Here is a 25,771-nt window from a genome sequence, read left to right as displayed (position 1 = left end):
AAATCAAAAAGAAAATGTTAGGGGTGGACAACCTTTATCACTTAGGGGTATGAAAAATATATACTAGACAATTCTCAGATCTACTGAATATGCATATAAAATGACATAAAAATCGCTCAAGCCGCTTCGAAGGAGTATGGTAACTAATATTGTAATTCGTGTCACAATGTTATATATAAGATATAGGTACGTTACAAAGAAAGGCAAGTACTTTACACCTGTTATATTTTAAATTATTATCTATTACAATCTATAATTAGGATACAATATTTCACTAATACGAAAATACAAATGATAAACGAAATCATAATTAGGTAAATGTTATCATTTTAGTAGGTAAATGATTTAATGTTTATTTTTAATCATTTATTATCATATAGGAAATATTTGCAATTTCATTGAATTATTTTGTAAAAGATTACAAAAGCTATCTATAACATTTATTTGAAGTGTAATGTTAAAACTTGTTTTTCATGTGGGTCTGTCATATAGCAACGCCCCCATGGTAAAATGGGCGTCACGGGCACGTAGTAAAACGGAAGTAACTGGAAATAGTAATAAACAAAAACAGAAGAAATGGAAATGAACATTATTGGTGATAAGTGGCGTTATCACTAGCGATCTCTTCTATATCGACTACTTTATATATACATATATGTATGGTATTTATTAATATGAAACTAGATTATACAGGATAATCTTGTATATCAACGTTTTATCTATAAGCCGACATTGCTAAGCTTGCAAATAATATCTAAAATAATTTGCAGTTTAGAAAGTAAAAACTAAATTTCAAATATACGGGTTTAGTAATAATAATTAATTAGAGAAGTTCTTTCATTAAATAAAAGTAATTAAAAAAAGTATCAAAACCACCTAAAAATGCAACAAAATTTTATAGTTCGTGTATAGTGCATTAGTATACCTATCTATATGTTATACTTTTACTCATTACATGTCAATCAATCTATATTAGGCATTATCTACCTGCGTTATCTATTTACACGAACGGCGAAATGTAGCATTTTAGGTACTGTGCTCGTAACCCAGCAAAAAGAAGGGTCTCGATTTTGATCGGTATGTAGATATCTACACATATGAGTACACAGGTATAAGTATATGTATAACGCATATAGGTGAAGGCGAAGAGTATTGTTGGTAATGTGGACCACATCAGGTTGAACTCCACGCGGTTCTCTCTGGAAACGATTGTCTTGTAATTCCTAGTGAAATTGCCACAATGGGCTGACCTAATCATCTTATCGTAGGATGATAAGGGGTCCCACCAGCGTAAACCTGGCTCAGACGAACGTATGACAAACCATGTCATTTTCGTTATTTAAAAAAGACTTTTTCTCTATACTGCCTCCTGCCTGAATTTCAGACGTATCGTATTGTATTGCGTCGACATTCATATTGTTAATGCAGACGTAGACTAAAGATATAAGGGCTGTGATGACAGTACCTACACGAACAGAAAAATAGATGAATACCAAAATAACTGCGAATAGAGTTATTAATTGAAAAGCAAAAATATCCGGGTACTGAATAAACATATGTATACATATAGTCTACAAATATATTAAAATTATGGACTAATTGTTTCAAGTTTTAACGGCTCAACTATTCGTCATCAAATTTGATGTAATAGTAGACTATAGGCTATTTTCGATGGCTGAAGCTAGTAGTTAACAAAAACGGAACCCCCAGGACAGGACTTGATTGTAGTACTCCACGGTTTATTTATCATAATCATGACCAAAGGTAGGTACAAAGTCTCCTTAATAACAATTCATTATCAGTGTGATATTAACTACATTGGCATATCGACGTGACATCCATTATTGTATTCATATTGAATACTGTACAATTGAAATTCTATGAAGATAAAGTTAATTCGAATATAATTACAAATATGACCGTAACGAAAGTCAATGAAGACCTAGTAAGGGAACGAAGAAAATGTACCTTCGACGTAAATGAACTGACGCATTTCTTCGATGGAGGAGCAGATATTACGTCGGAAAGGAGAAAATTTGGTAAGCGCATTTTTCTGACACTTTTATAATTTCTTCTCCTATTCCATAAATCTGAGGAGTGTTCGGACCTGCGAATATTAACTAATAGCTGTGCCCGCAGTTTCACCCGCACGAAATTTATAGCCTATGTGTTATTATAATGTATAACCTATATTACTGTAAAGTTTTATTAAAATCTGTTTAATAGTTTTTGCGTGAAAGAGTAACAAACATCCATATAACTATCTATCCATACTCACAAAATTTCGCGTTTATAATATTAGTAATATATTTTTCCTTATTGTTATCGAGTACTTGTGAATGGACTATAGGTATATATTTATATATTATTATATTTTCTAATGTTATTTATTATTTTATAATTGGTTTTATTTTCTTATGTTGATGGCAAATTGTTGTCGGAAAGTAGCAACCGACCTGTATAAGGCAATAGTACTACAGACATCACGAAAATTGAATTGCTCATAGGAGCGCTTGCATCGTTACTATTCCTAAGAATGACAATATATCATTCATTCATCTCGGTACCTCACAGTTTGCGATTTTGATAATAGAAATAAAAATGGAAACTTTGTCTTTTCGGCCTACTGGCTAATGGTGGTTACGAACAATAAAATCATCATCGGTACTATCATGTCACCCATTCTATTTTCACAGAAAAGACAGTGCTGGCGATTAAAGGAATAAACGATGAGATACCGGAGGACTATTTGAGTCATAAGGACAGATATGAGAATGCTGTCAGAAAAGCATGTTTAGTGAAGGAAAACCTTAATAAGTCCAAGTTACAAGTAGCGCTTATGCCAGAAAAATATGAGTAAGTATAATAATTTATGTATGTATAGTATAATAATATATTATATTAATATAGATTAAATCTTAAACTTTTCGCAATACAGACATATATCATGAAAAAAGATATTTCACCATTGTTTAACGTAATAAAGACGCTATATATTTTTAGAGTTTAAAAATATATATATAATCCTGATATTTGTTTAACGAAAGCAAAATGTTTTATCCTCTATTAACACAAGAGTTACGGACCGAATATGTTTGTCTTTGAGTGATTACTCATCTATGTTTTATATAAAGGTATTTGATTAATGTCATCACACATATTCATAAAATGTAAATCATTTACGTATCAACGAATTTACAGGTAAAATATCTTCAGTATTGTTTTACTAATGCAACAATCAACAGACATGAGTAAAGATAAGATAGAATGATAAAAAAAAACGTTTCCTAGAATAGAACTTCAATTCGTAGACGAGACTGTATAAACTTAAAATAACCCAAATCTTAATTTTTTTTTAATATACTCTTATTAACCTTAATATAACCTTCTTGAAAAACCTTATCCTGTAGTCTCGCGAGTAAACTTCCACAGGAATTCACAATCTAAGTGTACGCGGAAGAAAGCATTTCTAAAACAACACTGTCCGGACCTCTTTAGGTTCTAGCATGTAGGGATAAATTCCCTGTCGATGGCGGTGTGATGGTAAAAGGTAGCCGTCGGCATCTTAATAAACAAAATGAAAGAATATAATAAATCAATGTAGTTTCTTCAATGAATTCTATACGCTTTTTGTAGTTTAATGTGGGTAGGATCACAAAATCCATGTAGTAATTTACTACCTGCAGTAGATTATTACATGAGATTTTGTGGTCCACAGGGATTATTATCACTGTTCAATTAACTAAATTACTTTCTTAATGTATGTATTTTGTTTAATATAATGCAAAAAATCTTTATTAACCCAGGGGTTATCACAATCAATTTGTAGTGCTATAATAAAACTACATATAGTTATTAGTTATCATGACTATTATGGATCTGATTGTCTAAGTATTAGTACGTATTAGTAACCTTACTTATAAAAAACACTTTAATCAGTTATCAATCAGTGCCCAGATAGTCAATGATAAATTTATTATTAACTAGCTGCACCCGCGACTTCGTCCGCGCGGAATTTAACTTTATTTTTCTAAAATAAAAGTAACCTAAGTTACTCCTTATTAAATCAGCTACCTGTCAAAAGAATTCTCGTAAAAATCCGTTCAGCCATTTTAGAGATTAGCCAGAACAAACAGACCGACAGACAGACAGAAAAAAATTGTAAAAAAAATAATTTTGGTGTATGTATACAGTACATATATTTTATATATATGTATAGATATGGTTACAATATTGATATATTTGAATAAATAATCATTGAAAAAGTGTTGTCAATGTCACATTTTACCATAAACATGAGTACAATGTCTAATTCGAAAGCTATGATTAGAAGCTAATTATGGTTCTTTACAAATTAGTACATTTTGTATTTCATTAGTTAATGACCACTTCATTAACGTTCAAAAGTAATTATTTAATTAATAAAGGTTGTAGATGTTTTATAATGCTTAAGAAAAATACCACTAGATTTGTAAAATTCATAATATATTAATTATTTTAACTTGTTATTTTAACAGCCTAAGCTACATTGAATAATCATGCTTCACTTGTTTTTATAATGCACGTGATTTTTATGGCCAAACTGAATACGTTACGCTACTTAGAATCCAGTCTCTTGCCTATTTTCAGTTTAAAGGACTGATCGGACCTACTTTCAATATGTTGGCTGACTCTTGTTATTTACGAATTTGTTAGTATCGGATAGATTACGCAATGCGAGTGCCAAATGAGTCGTGCAAGAATATAGAAACGTTTTAGTTTTATTTTGTCATTTTACTTTTTTTACAATTATTATTTGCACTTCTGTGACCACTTCCTGTGTTGGAAGAGATCTCTTTTAGAGACAAGTTCTCCTTTACTAAATATTAGAGCTATTAATGAGCTCTTTCTTGAATGAATTGAGAATTTATTTCACTTTCATAATTAAACAAAGAATGACAATTGTTATAACAGTAATATTTTACTGTAATTAAGAATATAATATTTACTATTTCAGAGCTACTTATGTAAACACTATTCTAAAAGGATTGGTAAAGGATATATCGCCTTTTTTTCTCCATGACACCATGTTTCTTGTAACAATTTGGGGCCAAATGAACGAGGAACAGCAAGCTGAGTGGATGCCAAAGGCGAAAGCTTTGAAGGTTATCGGAACTTATGCACAGGTATTGCCACTCTCAATATCTACTCTAATTATATATATAGTAGGTTCTAAAGTGACATACACGAATTTTGGAAAATTATGTTATAATGACCTATTTATTGAGCATTTTTTAATGCATTGTACCTAATGCGGAATGTACCTATAATTTCTATACACTATCGATTTATACCTAAAAGTTCTGAATATAAATCTGGCAGATATCAAATAACTGTGTGTTCATTTTAATTGACTGACTGAAAATATGAATCCGAGAGCGGAAGATCTCATTCTCTGCAGACATGCTTTCACCACGAATATCAACTGTGGATAGTTGACATTACCTCTGACTACCCCATTAGGGGTAATAGTCGTGACGTTATATAGTTATGTGTATATAAACATGGAACTATTATAAAATAGACATAGCCAACAAACACACAAAACATAAACATCAATATAAATTTGCAGGGACTAGGAAGTTAGTATTAAAACACTTAAAGTTTGAATAAAATTAAATTGCCAATTAATTTAATCAATATACTCGTATATAATATTTTTTATTTTTATTCATTAAAACACAGTCAGGTTTGCAGATGCAAACATATTCATCTCAATTTTTTAATTGTTTATTTGTTAGAAAATGGTATTATATATTTTGTAGACCGAGTTGGGACATGGAACATTCATAAGAGGTCTTGAAACTACCGCCACGTATGACCCTGAAACTGAAGAATTCGTCTTAAATACTCCCACATTAACAGCGTATAAGTGGTGGCCGGGAGGACGTAAGTATTCCAAAATGTCAATTCAAAAACATCCTGAAAGTAAACAAAAAAAGGAATATAATTACGAATGAGACAACACTAAGACAAAGACATTTTTACTAGTATTTGTGGACCGCATAATAAGTTTTTTGAAATTAACAATTTTTTTAAAATTTCCGTTTATTTGGTAAATTACCTATTAGCATATTAGAAATAATAAAATAAAAAGATGAACGAAATCGGTTTAGTCATTCTCTATGGCGTGACAAATAGAAGAGAAATTAATTTATATATATAATATGTAGAAATTTAATTTTTTAATTCCAATTTTCATTTATATAAACAAATATTTCAAATTTTAGGAAAATGAATGGAAAAATTAATATCTGAATAACCAGAAACTTTACTTTTTACACAGAAAAAATTGTAGTATGAAGTACCACTATTATTATGAACAAATAATTAAATTTAAATACTTTCAGTGGGACACACTGCAAACCATTGCATCGTAGTAGCTCAACTGTACTCTCAAGGAAAACATCACGGTTTACAAACATTTATAGTCCAGATCAGAGACTTTAAGACACATAATCCTCTGCCTGGTATTCATGTGGGAGAGATTGGACCCAAATTTAACTTCCAGACTGCCAATAATGGTTTCCTTGGCTTCAAAAACTATAGGATTCCAAGAAAAAATATGTTGATGAGAAACGCACAAGTACTTAAGGTTAGTATTTAGATAAACATTTAATCTAATTACTTTTTGGTAATGGAGATTTACTTAACTAATTACATTTTTGAATTACAATTTATTGACAATTATTGAGTAATTAATTACAAGTATAATCAATAAAAAACTTTAATATAGCTTAGTGTTCCTTTGTTGATCATGATAGGCACCATGATAAAAATACATTTTGTGTAAAATAATATTAGGCCTTGTATCACCAGTTGCCTGCCTTGGTCTTGTTATGTACTAAGTTTTAAAATTAATTTATGTAAGATACTCATAAATTACCATTTTAATTTTATTAACTTTATTTACTTAATTATTTTTTTAAGAAATTGATTGAATATTTTGGCTATCACTCATGAGTTTATCGAAGACTAAATGTTATCTTATAGTGTATACAATACATTGTTTTTTTTTTTCTTTGTCACTTTAACAAAACAGTTTATATACAAAAATTACAGATAGGTCTCAGTGTTTTTATAATATAGTGTTATTGCATAAGAATTGATAGAAATAATATTACAATTTTATTTCAGGATGGTACGTTTGTGAAGTCTAAAAATGATAAGTTGACATACGGAACTTTGGTCATAGGACGGGTAAATCTTATAAACGATATTGCCATCAACTTAGCTGCAGCTTCAGTCATCGCTGTTCGCTACTCAGCTGTTAGACACCAATCGAAGCCTAAACCTAAGTAAGATCTACAAATCATTAGTTCTCAATCAGTTAAACCCAATCGGTTCCAATCGATCAGATACTCTGTTAACATACTCTGCCTAGGGTGACTTAGACAGATATTATAATATATATATATATATATATATATAAATATAACTATGATATTTATGCTTTTCTTTTGTTGCACATATATAGTTATATTATATATATGTGCAACAAAAGAAAAGCATAAAGCTCAGTTCTATTCTTTGCATATTGTTTCATAAATATTAATCTAATAATTGTATTTTTCAGTGAACCTGAGCCCCAAATTTTGGACTACTTAACTCAACAGCATAAGGTGTTCATTAATATCGCTACAAGTCATGCCTTCAGGATCACTGGCCGGTGGCTCTGGAATACCATGATGGGTATTCTTAAAGACATCTCAGAAGGAAAGATGGAACAATTACCTGAGGTAATAGATATAAACCAATTCATTAGATAGATAAATAATACTTATGATTTATTTTATGCAACATAGTTGACGATCTCGAATGCTACAAACTTTTATTTACCTGATTGCTCATTCTTCCTGTGGCGAGTCTATGTTCCGAATAAGTGGTAGAATGCAAAAACATGTCTATACAACAGTTATAATATTGTATAACTTATGTGGGCTATCAACTTGTTTGCCATTTATATATAAAAAAACATGTAATTTCCAGTTACACGCCATATCCTGTTGTATGAAGGCAGTATGCAGTCAGGACTCTGCGTTAGGTGTTGAGCAGTGTCGCTTGGCGTGCGGTGGTCATGGCTTCATGAAATCTTCCAACTTGCCATTACTTTATGGTGTGACAACTGCTTCTATAACATATGAAGGCGAAAATACCGTAATGATGTTACAGACGGCTAGGTAATTATATTTTTTAAACATTTGGTCGCAAACTAAGCATATCTTAAATTATGGGAACTCATCAAGCTATAGAAATATATATTTATATACATTTTCTTTTGTTTATACTTCATTACACAGTATAAAACAAAATCGCTGTCGCTGTCTGTCCGTCCCTTAAATTTTTAAAACTACGCAACGGATTTTGAAGCGGTATTTTTAAATAGGTAGGTTGATACAGCTAATCATTTGCTGCAGGTACCTGATGAAGACGTGGATGCAAGTATTAGAGGGTAACACAGCACTAACTCCAACCGTTAAGTACTTGCTTAACTTTGTGAACCCCACTGACACTAAATGGGAAAACACTCCTGAAGGCATCATAAAAGGACTGCAGGCAGTTGCAGCCGGGTATGTAACATTATATGAATGTACGCTTTCGTTACTTATTACCATTTAAATGTATTCTAATCTAGCACTATATGTTGTGTTTTTGAGTTAAATTACTGAAAGAAAAAATATTTAATCCTTGTTATATATTTATGATATAATAAAAACATACAATTTCAACATGTACATATAATATTTTAAGGATAAAGCCTATTTATTCTATACGATAAGCCGTTGGTTTTCAGTGGCAGAAGTATGAAAAAGAGTGATTTGGTGGTTTTTGACGAAAATTTGTTGCAATACTGAATATTTCTTTAAAGTATTTTACTTTGTTAAAATAAATTTAGGACTACTTTCAATTTTACTATTGTAATAGATTTATGATAGTAAAATTGAAAGTAGTCAGAACAAATTTTGCCTTTTATTAATAACACATTAATAAATATTAATACAATTACTTTCAGAAAAATTAAAGCGGCATACGATACCATGGTGAAATATGTGACTGCTGGGAATAGTCAAGAGGACGCTTGGAATCTAGCCTCGGTGCAACTAGTGGGTGCTAGTGAGGTAGAGTATACCATATTGTAGTCTTTATACCCAGGTGTTCTGAAAAGTTTCCGAACTCAACTCAAAGATAACTGGATGAATAATCATGGCACTCGTCAATAAAAGCTTGTAAATGTAGTTGTGCGTCTTTTGGTAGTTTCACATCAAAGTTTCGGCCATTTTGGACGCGCAAATTTTAGTTGACAGTCGTTTTTGAGTATTTTTGGCGAAATGGAAATAATTTAGTATCGATCTGTTTTTGAAAGGCTAAATACGCCTACGCAAATCAAAGATGAGTTGGACTACGGGAACTCTGCATCATTATTTACCACTGTAAAATTTTGGACAGATGAAAGTAAACATAAATATAAGAGGTTGAAAGACGATGAACGTCTACGTAAGGACGTGCGTGGAGCGAATATTTTATTTTTGTGATTATCTATATGGATAATAACAAAAATAAAATATTCGCTAAACTAATATTAGTTTTGGGCGTTTTGTAACTAAAAATTTCAACCACATTATATCTAAACTAATTATCACAGAGTTAATAAAACCTAAATAAAAACGAAATAATACCGAAACCGACTGAGAGAGATCTACATATTTATCAAGTGACTATTATCAACGCATACATACAACACAATCTGAGACGAAGTAGCATGTAGTATGTTCTGAATAATATCCACATCATATTTATTAGTATCAAAAATTTAAATAAATTGATCCCTCTCTTCTTGATTCCTACTTCCTATCACGTAATAACTGCTAGACATTTTAGATTCATTCGAAATGCCAATTGTGAAAACTATTTTTTTTTCGTAAGATAAGTACAACGTGTACATTTATTTTTATTTTTATATGATGATGATGATGTAAGGTATTGTGGTGTAAGGTATTGTACTAAAAAGAGGCGCGGCATTGATGAAAGAAATAAGGACAGTTTTAATTTTAATTTCAGGCACATTGTCGAGTATTCCTTTGCGAAATATTCGTAAATGAGATTCAGCGTACGTCGAAATCGCTATCTCCCAATTTATACAAAGTGTTGCAGCAGTTGGTTGAACTGTATTTGGTGTATTGGGCTTTGGAGAAGAAAGGTGATATTTTGTTGGTAAGCATTAAAAAATATTTAGATTTTTTTTATCACTATATAATTATATACCTTAAGCTATTCTTTATTGTTGATATTGTTGTGAAGACAACACTCGATAAATACTCTTGTTTAGCCGATAATATTTGAATCTTTGTCAGGCAAGGTAAATTTTCTTTCACCAATAATTTGCTCAAAATTATATTTAATTAAATAAAGTAGGTGTAAAACACAAGCTTGTAAGGTGAATACTGATTTATAGATAATTATAAACTTCAGAGTACTCACACAAATACACACTACAGAAGCTAAAAGGTACCTAAAAAACAATATTTGGATTCGAATCTTCGCTATGATTTATGAAATGTATTGTAGAGAGTATTATATTCAATGTATCCTGTAATTGTCAAAAACAAACGTTTAGTACAGTTTTAAGTGCTTTTAAAGTAAACATTGAGTCAGCCTCGTAGTTTGATGTATTTTTAAATTTAATTGTACGAAAATTGTAAGTGTATGTAAGTATTTTAATACATCACAATATGCAGTTAATAACATAGTTTATTGTATTGTAGTATTCCACAATATCGAAGAACGACATAGCTGTTCTAACAAACCGATATGAAGAACTGCTGGGTCTGCTCAGGCCAAATGCAGTTGGTCTTGTCGATGGCTACGATATTAGAGATGAGGTAAAGTTTTTTTTATTATCTAAATTGATTTTGGATTTTCCATTACGATTGCACGGTAGATTTATATCTACCGTACAAATTTCGTACGGTACAAAAACCATTACTATTACTAGGGTAGTAAATAAAGTAATATAAGCAAGAGAGTTTGGTTTCGTGGTTCTTTTATTTGATTAATCTACGGATAGAAATCAAAACTCTTGTAGAGATATAGTAGACTGATAAACATGCATTACAAATATAAAATGTAGTGGGAATCTTCATTATTTATCGTCTCGGGCTCTCGGCAATGCTTTGTATTTATACTACTCATTACATATATTTTTTAAATGGATAATATAATTATATGTACATTTTCTGTATTTTTTTTATTTAGGTACTGAACTCTACACTGGGCGCGTACGATGGTCGCGTGTATGAGCGTTTATTTGAGGATGCCCTCAAGAGTCCTCTAAACCAGGAACAGGTCAACAGCTCCTTCCACAAGTACACCAAGCCATTCATGGAGAAGGCCAAGCTATAGTGTTTCAAATTATATGGAATTTTTATTTATTTATTTTGATATAGGGACTCTAGTATTTACATATTCGATTTCTGTTCAAGTGAATTTTAATTTGTATTCGTTTCTACAACAGTACGTCAAAATTATGTACCAAATTTGTTCTTATATATACATGTATGTAAATAAAATACATAGTTACTTTTGAATGGAAATGAAAACAATTAAGTTTACAATAAAATTAAATGGTTCTCACCGTGCGTTTGTAATACTTGTTAATTTTTAAATTAAATTAAAAATCAACCACCGCTCTCCTGTAATATTCCTGGCTGTTTTTAATAAATATTATTAATATGGTCAAATGTTTTATTTACATGTCAAATTGTTTGCTGGATATAAAGAAAATTGTATAAAATTGTTTTTTTGTTATTGGGCTTCGTTTCACATGGTGCACATAAATATATGAATTAAGCTGTCTAGTGTTCATATTTTACTAATATAGTTTATGAGTAGTTTACTGACACGGAATCCATTGTGATTGTGTGTCTACGAATAGAATAAATAAAAATATCTGTAGTTGAAATAAAAAAAGAATTATGATCGCATTTTCTATGCCCACACAGAACAAACATCCGTGAATACGTCCGTTTATAAAAAAAAAATGTCTATTTGTATATATACACATATTTATGCGTATAATTACGGGTACACAGTTTACCGGTGATCATGGCGGTTGAAACACTGTCGAAATAAAATATATATAAAACTTAGCAAGATCCCATAATTTTTACTAATTATACGTGTAAATAATGACCGCGTCAAATTTAAAACAGTATGTATATGTATTGTTTTAAATATGACGCGGTCATTATTTATATTATTTCCTTTCACACACCAGTACCCGTATCCTACCTGTTATATGCAGTTTCGCCAACTTTTTTTTTACGATATTATAATATTTAACCTTAGTCCGTCCACGTTGTTATATGTTATATGTTACAATCTATCTTCACGTCAAATTTCATAATTTTGTTCAGCAGTTTAATCGTGAAAAGGCGACAAACCGACAGTAGATATGCTTTTGCATTAATAGGTCGCATCTTTACGAAATTAGATATGACAGAAAAACTCGATCGATCAAAATACCACTTGATAGGAATATATTCTGAAATTTATTATGCCAGTAGTAGGAATATTTAATTTCCATTACCATTCAGTACTTATAAGTATGCACATAAATTTCAATTTAGTTTATGGGTAAATTTCACAGAAGTATTACATATTATTAGTTAATCGTCTATATTTAAGTTTAGTAAATCTTTTGGAGGATAAAGTAATAAATATGGCGGCTGGGAGAGTTTTTGAAATAAATGTTGATTTAGTAAAAGAGAGAGCGAAATGCAATTTCGATATTAGAGAAATTACACATATTTTGGATGGTGGCGAAACAAATACAATACAGCGAAAGAAAATAGGTAAGTCATATAAAACACTATTATTATGTAATTGTTCACCAAATGTATTAAAGTATAAAAATTCCAAAAAGCAAAGTATTTGATTTGGTTAATTTTTTATATTCCCTTTCGTAATTTCTCATTTTTTAATACAAGTTGAATAATATTTTTTATAATAATAAAAATTATATAATAACAAAGCTGTTATTGTATAAATTATTGAAAGGAAACTAGGAGAATTATAATAACAATAATATTATAATTCTCCTAGTTTCATTGGACAATTTACAAAGCGCCATCTAGTAAAAAAGCGCCAAGGTAAGCAGAGCTTGTGTTATGGGTCCTAGATAATGATAGAAATAGTTAGAGGTTTGTTTTTGTAAATATATACGTAATATACTTAGAATTAAAAAAAAAAATCTTATACTATGTTCGCATCGTGCGAGGAATTGAAACCGCATCCATAGCAAGCTAAGTCTTTGCAACAAAGATCAATACATACACTTACTAACATTTCTGTACTTTAGCATCTAAAGTAAAATGCTATCAAAATGTAACTAAATCCCCTAAAGTTTAGATGGACCATATTGAAGAACACTAGTTGATTTAGATTTGATTGCAGCAGAATATATATTTTAGAACATGGGAGATTACTGGAATTTAATTAAGAATGTTATTTTTTTTACAAGAATGTGATCTATTTGTAAAATATATTTATATTGCAGAGGATGCCACTTTAAATGATGGACAATCTAGGGACGTGATACCTGAAGAATATCTCGGTCCAAAAGAGAAATATGAGAACGCTGTAAGGAAGTCTTGTGTATATGCGAAAATTTCAAAAGATGAACTGATGAATATGACCGGACTCGAATTGTTAGGGTGCGGTAATTCATCCATACATATAAATTTGTTTTAGAATTAGGTTAAGAAGAAATTGTTTCTTTTGTGCCTCGAGATCCAATTTTCGAATATTTGGCCGTCTCTTTTGTAGAATCATTTGCTGCAATATTTTCGAAATATGTTTTTAACATGTGGAAAATTCAACGATGAAATCATTCTTCGAGCCGGCCCGAGGAGAGTGCGTTCTTATATATTAAAAGTCACATGGCAAATCCTTTACGACGCTGTTTAGTTGAACTCTGAGAGATATTTTTTAGACATGCGAACATTAATTACGTTGTTTCTTAGTAATACTATTATATTTTCGAGAATTATATATAATTTATAATATTTTCAGATTTACTTCACCAGTTTTCCGGAGAATTGCCGATGCATATTTTAAAGAAGTATCACCGTTTCTCTTACATGTGGGGATGTTTATACCTACTATTATGGGCCAATGTACCCCCGAGCAGCAAGCTCACTGGTTACCTCGAGCACTTGCCTTCGAAATCGCAGGGACTTACGCCCAGGTATCAGTGGTGATTCTTATTCATAGAAATATCAGCTACTTCATAATGTATCCAAGTTGTTACCATGCTTACTTTACCATGGCAGACTTTGCGAAAAGTTGTCCGCAGGGCTATAGCCTCAATGACATCTGTTTCAGCTACTGAGCAGCTTGCTTTGTAAGATACATTTCTTTTGAAGGGATATAAGGCAGTGAAACTACATGATATGGATATGAGGATTGTTTGTCATCCAAACTACATAAAAAAAACTTTGACTTGCAGATTTAAATCTACACTTCTGCTATTTTAATACATAGTAATAATATACGTTTATTTAGCACATATAACTGTCATCATATATCTATAGATATAATGTAAATTCAATTATGCAGCATGCATACATGTAGGTACTTATATCAACACATCAAGATAATAAAAAATAGATCAATATGCTTCTATGAAATACAGCACAAGCAATATCTAGCACTGCTATTTTCAGCGAAGGCCTTAGGGTAAATCATAGTGATCACTATTAATAAATTTGTGACTTGCAATTATAAAATAAACATGTACTCAAATGAATATTGAGGCCATGGTATCAATAAATCAATACTATTGTTTCGTTGCATTCTTGAAATAAAAAATACAGGTCATAAGTTTGACCTCATGTCGTTTAGTAAAAGATTTATGTACGATTGAAACAGTAAGGAAGTGATTCACATATTTGAGTTAGTTTTATTTTTGTACTGTCTGACCTCGCGACTTGTTACGCGTGGTTTTAAGAATAATAATAGGTTAACACAACTTTTTTTAATTGTCAATTGATTATAATGAAACAAACATTAAATAACACTAGAAGTTGGTTATAGTATGTTAGTGAAAACTCTAATAAAATCAGTTAAATAATGTATGATTTTAGTGTACACAAACGCGTAGACATATATGTATTACATTTGAATGTGGATGGTTATAAGGGAAGAGGAAGGAAGAAAAAGAGATGGATGGACTATGTGAAAGATGACAAGACAGGGAGTAAATAACGAGATGACTACTAAAAAGGATGAATTAAAGAGAAAAACATATTACACCGACCCTAAATAAATGGGATTAGGAAGAACTATATAGACAAAAATGTTTACGATTTCATTATATGCATGATTACCGATTTTGTTTATTACAGTAACATGATAAAATCGTGAATTGTGTGACAGAAAATTATTATCCCTGCTAGTATTATAAATGGCAAAATATGTCTGTCTATTTATTAAAATGAAGGCAACAGTAGCAAAGTTAAATTATCGAAGCTGTAATAATTTCCCCGTGTACATTATATGAATAACTTTTAAGCGTTTTGAAATCAAATTGAAATATCGTTATTCATGTACCTAGGTCCATTACAGATACCTATGATATGTCAAAATCTACAGTCAATTCGGAGATTTATATATTCTTTTCAAATGTGCTTGTACATGTTTACAAAAAATACAGATTCATTTTTAAATTAATAATTAGGCAGGTTCATAATTTGGTTTTTAATCTAAAACAATTTGCGAATTGGACTTTGCGACTAACTATTTATCGAACATTGGACTTATACAAAGGTCAACATTAACTATAATTATTTCATATCGGTCAATGAAAATAAACAACATGTATGTTATTTACAGTTGTATTTTAGCTTTGATTATATCCGCCGTTCCTTGGAATATATATCATCCAGATATAATGTGAAGAGAGATACATTTTTTTTTACATTCAAGGCTCTAGTTGCTAGGTATATAGAGTACATACCTATGTAATTGTCTAAAAAAGCGCGTGTCACAGTAGTCAAATTAAAAGTATATAACTATGCCCGCGGTTTTACCCGCATAAAATTTATAGCTTATATGTTATTCTGACCGATAATCTATATTACTGTAAAGTTTCATCAAAAGCCATTTCGTAGTTTTTGCGTGAAAGAGAGATAAACATCTATCCATTTATCTATCCATATTCACAAACTTTAGCGTTTATAACATTAGTAAGATTTGACACAATATACTTTCGTCATACTGAATATATCAATATAAATAATAGTAAGTAAATAAAATATTTAAATACTTTTAAGATTTTTAACCTTTTAAAGCAATATTTTTTAAAACAGATTCAAAGACAGTCAAAAAAATAAATGCTTTTTATTTTTTTGTTTGCAGACGGAGTTGGGTCACGGGACTTTTATAAGGGGCCTAGAAACAACAGCCACATATGACCCGCAGACTGAGGAGTTTGTTCTGCACAGTCCAACTCTCTCGTCTTACAAATGGTGGGCCGGAGGGCGTAAGTGAATGCTAATTAATAATAAAAATCAAAAGTTCCAATGTTACGAGTCTGTGATGTATTTTTCTAAACAATCGTATAGATTCATGATGATCGGTTCGTTAGTTTTTGCGTGAAAGTGAGACAGACAGATAGAGTTGCTTTCGTATTTATTATTAAAGAAGTAAGGATAATTACAAGTAATTTGTTATATTACATGTGTTAAAGTAGTTATTTCATTCAGTTGTGTTATATTGTGTGTTGTATTATAAACGTTATATTCCCTCTTAACTTTTATAAGTTAAGAGGGAATATAACGTTTATAATAACAATGAAAGAGTAGTTAACAAAACAGTATACATATGTGTCTTATGCTCACATTCATTTTGATAATGATATGAATGTTACAAGTATAATATAAATATTTCTCTTAATTTTTATTATACATTATTTTTACTTAATATGCAATTTCTTACAGACTTAATTTTATACATTAACATTAAGTCCCAAAGTTTTTTTATATGTATTTATTTCTCTTGCTCGCAAACAGTCTTCAAATGTTTCTTAAAAATATAATTACTCATTTTGAAAATGGAAGGTCAAACATAGAATGATAATATCGTTTTGTTTGTTTTATAAAATTCTTCTCGTACATTCCACGGCGTCACCAAAAAGATATCAAGTATGCAATACAACTTTTTTAATTTAATTATTTTCATTATAATGACAACATGCAATATTCCTCCACCAAACAAGTCTAGTTCAGTCTTGTTGAAATATTTTTTGTTGTTTTATTTATATTTTAATAATGTATTTTTAATTTTAGTGGGTAAAACAATGAACCACTGTATAGTAGTTGCTCAACTTTATACCAAGGGCGTTTGCCATGGGGTACATCCCTTCATTGTCCAGATTCGCGACGAAGAGACCCATATGCCTCTATCAGGGATCGTAGTCGGCGAGGTAGGTCCCAAAATGGGATACAATACAGGCGATAATGGATTTCTTGGCTTCAAACATTATCGGATACCAAGAGATAATATGATGATGAAAAATGCTCAAGTTTTAAAGGTACGACAATAAATTGTTTATGTGCAATTCACAATAATACATTGCAATTGATTAGTAGGCGGTTATTAACGGCTTTCAACAAGCGGATAAAAATACATTTTTCATTATTAACGGTTAACCGTTAATAAAGAAAAATGTGTTTTTAACCGGACTTTATGCTCGGTAGTTTTAGTGCTTAGAGCCCAAAATGGATTGACTACATACATGATACAAATTAACTACCTATTAAAGTTTATTAAAAAGAAAATTAATATTTTACTTTTACATTAATAACTGTTTTTAGGTGAGTTAATTTATTTTTCTATCTATAAATTAATACCTTTTATGTAATAAGTGATTATATAATGAAAGTCTCAAAATGTCTTATTTCAACCGTAAATAATAACCGTAATTTCAACAAAAATATTTTTTTTTTCGTGTATACAGCGTATATTTGTTACCCTATACACAGATTTCATCGAGTCTTCATAATTTACTTACTTTAATTAAATCCTAATGTAAAATTTTATGAAACAATATTTTAATACATATTTTTTTTATTTTGTGTAACAATTTTATAAATTTTGGATACTGTTCCACATTACAAGTAAATGATCACAATTACAAAGACATGATCACTATTGACATAATTCATTATTACCTACAGGACGGAACTTACGTAAAAGTGGCCAGACATGCGAAATTGACGTATGGAACGATGGTCTTCGTGCGAGTGATGCTGGTCAACGAGATGGCTTTTAATCTGGCTAAAGCTGTCACTATAGCGATTCGATATTCTGCTGTGAGGCGGCAATCTCAGCCTAGACCCAAGTATGTGGAAAACATTCTGATATTTACTGTTTCTCGACGCGGTTATTATTTATACATAATTGTTAAATCACGAGATTATGTTACATTTTATATTTATTGAGTTTCCGATATTTAGGCAGTGTTTCCACACCGATAATTACGGGTAAACTCCAGTATGTTTAAATATAAAACGTGGTAAGATTCCGTGATTTAGTAATACGTATACATACTGTATATTTACTGTGCATTTACTTTGCATTAATATTATTAAATGTAATCAAGTGAACTTTATTAATAATCCACTGGCAAAAAAGCTGACTTGTTTGCTAGTAGATTATTAATAATGGGGAATAGCAAATTATTTTGTCTAACCTTTATAAGGGAAACTGACATGATTGCGTTTTCTACTACTGGACCGTTACGGTGCACCCTTTTCATATTTATTCATAAAATCTATATTGATATTCCACTGTATGTACCATAAAAATATACTATCACCTTTTTAGCGTTTTATTATTCAATTGTGTAATTGGGTACACATAGTTTCCAATAGTTCCTAAGTAAGATTAAAATACATAGTACTAAATGATATCAATATAGTATATGTAATATTTACGATAAATAGCCTTTCACTGTAAATTCACATTTCGCACAACACTGAATTACCTCATATTCTTTAGAGTTGATTTTCCAATGTTTGTATTTTTATGTAATCTGGTATTAAAGTAGGAGTGCAATATATTTACTCTTAATCCTAATTGCTATATTAACTTATAAAACTGATTAAAGCTACTCTTTTATCCAATTGTAACTCAGCAGAATCTTTTCTACAGCCAACCGGAGCCTCAAGTTTTGGACTACCTGACGCAGCAGCACAAGCTATTCATTTCTATAGCGACTGCGCATGCGCTGCAGTTCACCAGTGACTGGCTATGGAAAACTTTCACGTCAGTTCTGGCAGATATGCGTGATGGTAAAACTGACACTTTGCCAGAGGTAAGAGGAGATAGTTTTTTTAGCACAGCATGTCTGTAAGCAGTTTCCATTGACATAAGGTGAAAGTACATATGCAAGCCCGCATTATTTTAAATCACAGAATATATGAATTTTCCTATAAAAACTTAGACTTGGGCTGACTAGATTTAATTTTAGTTTCGTTTTCGTAATAATAATAATAATCTCTGGACAGTTCCAAGTTAAACTTTAGAATTTGTGTTGTGTGTAGTCAAGTGATATATGTGCATAGATATTTTTTTGTAAATAATATATATACAAACATACATAGTCATAATTACAAATGTTTGTATTGTTCGAGAAATCAAACCCGCCATTGGAAGTAAGGCGCAGCGCTAAACCGCTAGCATGTGTGGTTAGCTTGGGAAGGTTATTATTATTATTATCATTTAAAAAAGTACAGTGTGCTTTTGTTTTTAAATTCTTACATTTTTTATTCCATCTATTCCAGCTCCACGCGCTGTCTAGTTGTCTAAAAGCAATCTGCACTTCTGACTGCGGCACATTTATAGAAATATGCAGATTTGCATGTGGAGGTCACGGGTACATGGCTTCGTCCAACCTACCTATGATCTACTCGTTTGTATCAGCCACAAGAACTTATGAAGGGGATTATACTGTTCTACTACTGCAGACTGCCAGGTACTTAAATATTTAAATAAAACAAGAATCGATTTTTTATATAATCGGAATGGTAAATTAGCTGATGGCCCACTTGAAAGTAAATTGTAACTTCTTTTTATAAATTAATAAAATATCTGAATGAGACAAATGGCAAAATAACCACAGACCGACTCACTCAGATCAGGACTTAGTTTGGTTCATTTTTGCCAAACAGAAGACGAAACGCTACTACCATCCTTTGTGGTTGAAAAAAACAAAAAATACACAAAATATCTACATTGGAAAGTATACACTCTATCCTGAGAAGATTAAAACCATCGATTCCAAGAATATCCTTCAATTCTTATTCCTCACAGGTCTAGGTAGCAAACTTTGAAAAAGGGTAGTAGTAGTACAATAGATCTATGAAGGTCGCGGTGTTATAGATCTTAGCACCTGACAATAGCCCAAAAATCCAATAAAAAAAAGTTTCGTTCATAGACAGATCCAAAAAAGGAGATAATGTAGGATGCGGAATATGCTGAGTGAAACTCAAAATCTGCAAACATATAGGCTTAGAAAAATATGCCTAAATCTTTTAAACCTAACGCCTTAATAAGATGTTTTTAAGCCTTAACTCCATCAATCAAAACATATGCATTTATTCGAACAGTCAAGCTTTTCTTCTAGCACTTCATTCGTACAAAATCTGATCTAAATTCATTAGACACTGGATCTTGCTATTAAATGAAGTAGGAAGCAGAAATATTATTACATTGAGTCGTGTTTTATTTTTGTGAATTTTGTGTTAAATCTGTAATTGGCTTACACAACAAAAATATTTCCTGATTCTTAAAAAAATAAATAATTGGGTAATGTTTATATTTTACCTAAGTTCTATATAAATGTAATTGGTATTCCTATATAAATAACTGAACATCGCATAATGATTGTAGGTTTTTAGTGAAAGCTTGGGAACAGATGGAAGAAGGTAAACCAGTAACACCTACACTGGCTTATTTATCACGAGCCTCCGAGGGTGTAAAGGAATCTTGGGACAGCAGTAACGAGGGGATCATTAGAGCGTTTCAGAGGGTTGCTGCTGGGTAATGTTTTATTATTTATTGCTTTTTATATGCATCACTATATGTACTATAGTTTTATTAGCCATGATTAGTTATTTACATATTTATTAGTTAGTTTATTATTTACATATTTATTTAAATTTGTTTTTGTAATCCAGCGAATTCTTCTGCAGGATTATAATTGACAGAGATAAAAAGAAGTAGGGTGTAGTTCCTGCTCCAAATTATATGTATGTACATCCTACATTTCACCAAGATTTTAAGAGTTGCAATCACATACACTTACATAATTATAAATTACATAATTATATTACATACTTTAGCATTGCTAATATTATAAGTAGACTGTAAGTATCTAATGGGACAATAATTAAGATAATTTATTTTTCTTATTTTTCTTTATAGAAAAATCTCAGGATGCGTTAGTTGCATTCGGCATCATCAGAAAACTGGAAAAGATTTTGAAGACGCGTGGGAGTTGACTACTTTACAACTGGTGGCTGCTGCCGAGGTACATAACTTTAGCATTGAATCTGATGCCTCAATTCAACTAGCCAACTGTCTAAACAACAGCTATGAATGTCAGCGTAAAATGAAAATAATAAATAAAACACCTATTCAATGGATAGATTTTTAATCTATTATTAAAAATAATTATTTCATTCCTTTTTATATTTATCGGCTTCTAAAATATGTAGGTACATGTATTATACATTCTTCTTCTTCAACCTTCAAACCAATATACAACCTTCTTCTTGAATCCCTCTATCTAGTGCTGAAAATTGAATTAAAATCCGTTGCGTAGTTTACAAGATATAAACGTACAGACGGCAAAAGCGATTTAATTTTATACAATGTAAATATGTATTTTTTTAATTTCATCCCAATTTCTTCAGTCGCTGTTATAAGAAAACTTTGACATACCAACACACAAAGTCAGATTCCATTTTGTTACAATAATATAATATCATGTAGTAGGTATGTAGTATGTAAAGTTAACTCATTACTAATAAGAGGAGATTGTATATTTTCTAATTATGAAATTTCTGAAATTTATTCATTATGAGATCTGTACAGACGAAATGTAGATTTTTTATATAAACAGGCCCACTGCCGAGCTGTTATATGTAGTACATACTACAACGAGACGATTCGTCTGACCGCTTCGTCGAGTACGAATGTTAAAGCTGTTATGGAACAACTTTGTACCTTGTATCTTCTTTATTGGAGTCTGGAGAGAACCGGTGAGCTATTGAGGGTACGTCAACATTTTGATTATATTATTGATGTATATATTCTATGTTTTTTCCTCTAACTTTCTTGTTATCTGTGGGAGTGGTTTCGTGAATTAGTATGGAAGTGTATAAACAAAACATCATCTTGCTTTCGGAACCTGTCATTTCATTGCCTCTTCCTTCAATACAAACGGTGTCAAATGCTTAACAAGTAAGACATAGAGGCACCGAATTCAAGCAGATGACTTAGTACAAAGTCTACCTCAGCAGAAATATAATGCATCAATCAATAAACAGATTTCACCTTTGTACTCTATAATGATAAGGATTTGTTAGATATATAATGTAATCACGCTCTATTACTCAATCTCATGTATCTGTCAATGTCAGTATCGTCTTGTCTAAAATATGTCAAACGTCACTCTCTCTCTCTCTGTTAAGTGTCCTCGTAAATGTATCCCGCGTTTTTTTTACTGTCTCCATAATTTGTATATTTAGTATTATAAAAATAATAAAACAATTGCAGTTAAATACAAGTTTATTTTACATTATACACTGGCAAATGCTCTGCCCAATAGGATTAAATTCTGTTATAATTTATATTCTGCATAAAGTTTTGAACTTTATATAGCGTGATTAGAGAGACCGTGATATAATGACAGATAACTAATATTTATATTATTTATGTCAATTAAACTCGGCTCAATTATTACAGTATATATTATGTTTATCATTACAGTATACGTCATTATCAGAGAATGATTTATTTGGATTACAACAGCGATATGAGAAGTTGTTGGCGCTGATAAGACCAAATGCTGTGGGTCTGGTTGATGCTTTTGATTTAAGAGACGAGGTAAGTTCGTATTTGTCAGGTAGGTAGCTCTATAAGTTCTTCCGCAGGTTTGCACTTGACCCATTTTCGTCGGTGAAGATGTAAAGGCCAGCAATAGCAATAGTATTACAATATTTAGAAATAAAACGAGGTACGCGCACCTCTTAGATGATGATCTAAATTCTGTTGAATTCGTGCTGATAACGCTTTCTAGTTTTATTATTATATTTATATATATATATAGAGATATAATACAAAAAAAGAGAAAAGAACGCAAGCAGTTTTATTTTATTCATATTGCTATGTACCAATTATAAATATAAAAATTATAATATATAATTATAAATATAAAAACTACAATACGTTCTGTTCAAACAAATTGTGTTCTTAAAAATTATTAATGCAATTTAAATATAAAAGAAATACTGACAAAATATTTCTATCTTTTATAAATATATATATATAATTGATTAGTCACTTTTTGAAATAATGAATGTTTTCTGAAATTGAAATGATTTTATTTGCAATGGTTTTACAATGGCTACAATTCAGAAATATTTTAAACAATTCAGTAGATCTTTTTTATGCGTTTATTTACGAACCCTTGAATATTTTTATATTCTGATACATAATTATAAACACAGTTAGAAATGACATCTATACATAGAGACTATGTTTTAGAATCAGAAGTAGTATATACTTATTAGGTACTTATTACATTGTAACCTTTGGCAATATCGATGTAGATAGTTGAGTCAGCAATATCATTGTCACACACAATATGATAACGTGTTAAATCGCATTAATTGCAGAATTAATGGTTTTAATAATAATATGTTTTCAGAGTACTCCATAAGATATATATAGAGTATAGAAAGCAATTTCGTTGCGTGCGTAATTGTCAGGATGGCCGAGCGGTCTAAGGCGCCAGACTCAAGGTTTCCTTGCCTACTGAACGTGGGTTTGAGTTGTTCTGGTCCTCTCTGAGGGCGTGGGTTCGAATCCCACTTCTGACAAAATATTTTTTGTCTACTTTATTGTAGTTTTTTTTTGCATGTTGTGTTTTATTTACTAAGTTTAAGGTAAACTAAGTATTACGAACTAAAACTTCAAATTTTTTTCCACTGAAAATGTTAACTTAATGTGAATGTATGAGAGTTAATATCTGGCCGTTAGTGCCTCAACCGCTCATACAAAATTATTATTACATAATTCCATACTATTTCCGATTTCATCATTACTTTGTTCCGTGTAAAGCAGCATTTTAGATACCCTTATAGAATACTGTCATACATACATTATACAATACTTTCCTAGCACTGAGTTATATTACTACTCACTAATACATTTGAAATATACAATACTAGCTCACCCGCGCAACTTTGCCTGCATCAAACTTACCCAATTCTTATGTATAAGCTATATTACTGTGTATAAAGTGTATATTACTGTAAAGTTTTATAAAAATCCGTTCAGTAGTTTTTCCTGAAAGAGTAACATACATCCATCCATACTCATAAACTTTCGCATTTATAATATTAATAAGAAGTAAGTTAAAAATGAAATATATAAATCAAAGCTTATATTCAGATCCTAAACTCTACATTGGGCGCGTACGACGGCCGTGTGTACGAGCGCCTGATGGAGGAAGCCCTGAAGAGTCCTCTGAACGCGGAGCCAGTCAACAGCTCATTCCACAAGTACATCAAGCCGTTCATGCAGGGGAAACTGTGATATGTGTTATTTGCTGCCTTAGTTTTGTTATCATGTTTATACTATGATATAAAGAAACAATACAATTAACACATTTTTTTATTTACTTGTAGCTTGAAATACAAAGTACGAGTATATTACTTTATGGTGAAATATTTTGTTAATCGATTTAGGTACTGCTGTGTTTATAATGACTTCATTAATAAACAATTACAGCTATAACTTGAAATACTTGATCGACATAAATATAAAATAATTTTTACATTGTCATGACTATGTCTGATGAGGAATTCATCAGATCATCAATTCATCAGATGGGCGAACCAAGAGCTGTTTTAGCCTAACCGCCTGTTTTCTAGATCAAGATTCAGATTTAGACTCACGACACGACCTCTTGTACGTACTTCAGGGTACTAAATCACTAGGACACGACATTATCTTTTTTTTTAATTTAATTCGTAATCGTAATTAAATATAGGGACAGAAAATTAAACATTTAATCATTAAGTATTAGTGATAGCGATTATTTATTATTTCACATATTTAGTCTGACTTTGTTAAACAACTATTTTCTAACTGTCTGTAACAATACCATGAGACTGTATAAAGTTATTACATGGGTACCGGGTACTTCAGTCTCACCTTTGCGATTTGTTTTTTCGTTTGAAGAGTTTAGATATTTTTGTTATTTATCTCGCCTATTTCTGCCACCCGTTACATTATACTGCCCCATTGAAAAGTGGTTAAGATTGCTGATCATTATTTAGCTAACATTTAATTACCACGAAGGATGCACTATTGCAATTGCCAGATTTTTCAGATCAGAGTTAATAAACATGGTATTTGTACATTACATATCATATTAACT

The 25,771-nt window shown here is 30.8% G+C and overlaps 2 protein-coding genes and 1 non-coding gene across 3 annotated transcripts; all 3 read left to right on the top strand.

Moving 5' to 3' along the window:
- Positions 1-1,814: 1,814 nt before the first annotated feature.
- Positions 1,815-11,741, top strand: LOC131851885 (probable peroxisomal acyl-coenzyme A oxidase 1). Its single transcript, XM_059202451.1, has 13 exons — positions 1,815-2,039; positions 2,697-2,856; positions 4,997-5,165; positions 5,805-5,928; positions 6,390-6,634; positions 7,177-7,337; positions 7,616-7,778; positions 8,029-8,219; positions 8,457-8,609; positions 9,053-9,158; positions 10,099-10,251; positions 10,803-10,919; positions 11,293-11,741. Exons 1-13 carry the CDS (start codon positions 1,916-1,918, stop codon positions 11,437-11,439), a joined length of 2,013 nt encoding a protein of 670 aa, XP_059058434.1. The 5' UTR covers positions 1,815-1,915; the 3' UTR covers positions 11,440-11,741.
- Positions 11,742-12,682: 941 nt separating this feature from the next.
- On the top strand, positions 12,683-24,993 carry LOC131851883 (probable peroxisomal acyl-coenzyme A oxidase 1). Its single transcript, XM_059202449.1, has 13 exons — positions 12,683-12,890; positions 13,595-13,751; positions 14,110-14,284; positions 16,456-16,579; positions 17,385-17,629; positions 18,276-18,439; positions 19,252-19,414; positions 19,884-20,074; positions 20,992-21,141; positions 21,526-21,631; positions 22,226-22,378; positions 23,095-23,211; positions 24,781-24,993. Exons 1-13 carry the CDS (start codon positions 12,758-12,760, stop codon positions 24,922-24,924), a joined length of 2,022 nt encoding a protein of 673 aa, XP_059058432.1. The 5' UTR covers positions 12,683-12,757; the 3' UTR covers positions 24,925-24,993.
- On the top strand, positions 24,091-24,206 carry Trnal-caa (transfer RNA leucine (anticodon CAA)). Its single transcript has 2 exons — positions 24,091-24,128; positions 24,162-24,206. It is a non-coding gene; the product is annotated as a tRNA-Leu (tRNA).
- Positions 24,994-25,771: the final 778 nt, after the last annotated feature.

This window comes from Achroia grisella, unplaced genomic scaffold (assembly GCF_030625045.1).
Source record: "Achroia grisella isolate CSIRO2021 unplaced genomic scaffold, CSIRO_AGI_Agris_v1 utg808, whole genome shotgun sequence".
NCBI classification, from domain to species: Eukaryota; Metazoa; Arthropoda; class Insecta; order Lepidoptera; family Pyralidae; genus Achroia; species Achroia grisella.
This window is presented reverse-complemented; position numbering and strand designations above follow the sequence as displayed.

What these genes read in the sequence shown, in the direction of transcription:
- LOC131851885 (XM_059202451.1), top strand. Translation starts at nt 1,916, where the DNA reads ATGACCGTAACGAAAGTCAATGAAGACCTAGTAAGGGAACGAAGAAAA. An exon ending in TTATCGGAACTTATGCACAG is followed by an intron (nt 5,166 to 5,804) that starts GTATTGCCACTC and finishes TATATTTTGTAG; the next exon opens with ACCGAGTTGGGACATGGAAC. An exon ending in GAAACGCACAAGTACTTAAG is followed by an intron (nt 6,635 to 7,176) that starts GTTAGTATTTAG and finishes ATTTTATTTCAG; the next exon opens with GATGGTACGTTTGTGAAGTC.
- LOC131851883 (XM_059202449.1), top strand. Translation starts at nt 12,758, where the DNA reads ATGGCGGCTGGGAGAGTTTTTGAAATAAATGTTGATTTAGTAAAAGAG. An exon ending in TCGCAGGGACTTACGCCCAG is followed by an intron (nt 14,285 to 16,455) that starts GTATCAGTGGTG and finishes TTTTGTTTGCAG; the next exon opens with ACGGAGTTGGGTCACGGGAC. An exon ending in AAAATGCTCAAGTTTTAAAG is followed by an intron (nt 17,630 to 18,275) that starts GTACGACAATAA and finishes TATTACCTACAG; the next exon opens with GACGGAACTTACGTAAAAGT.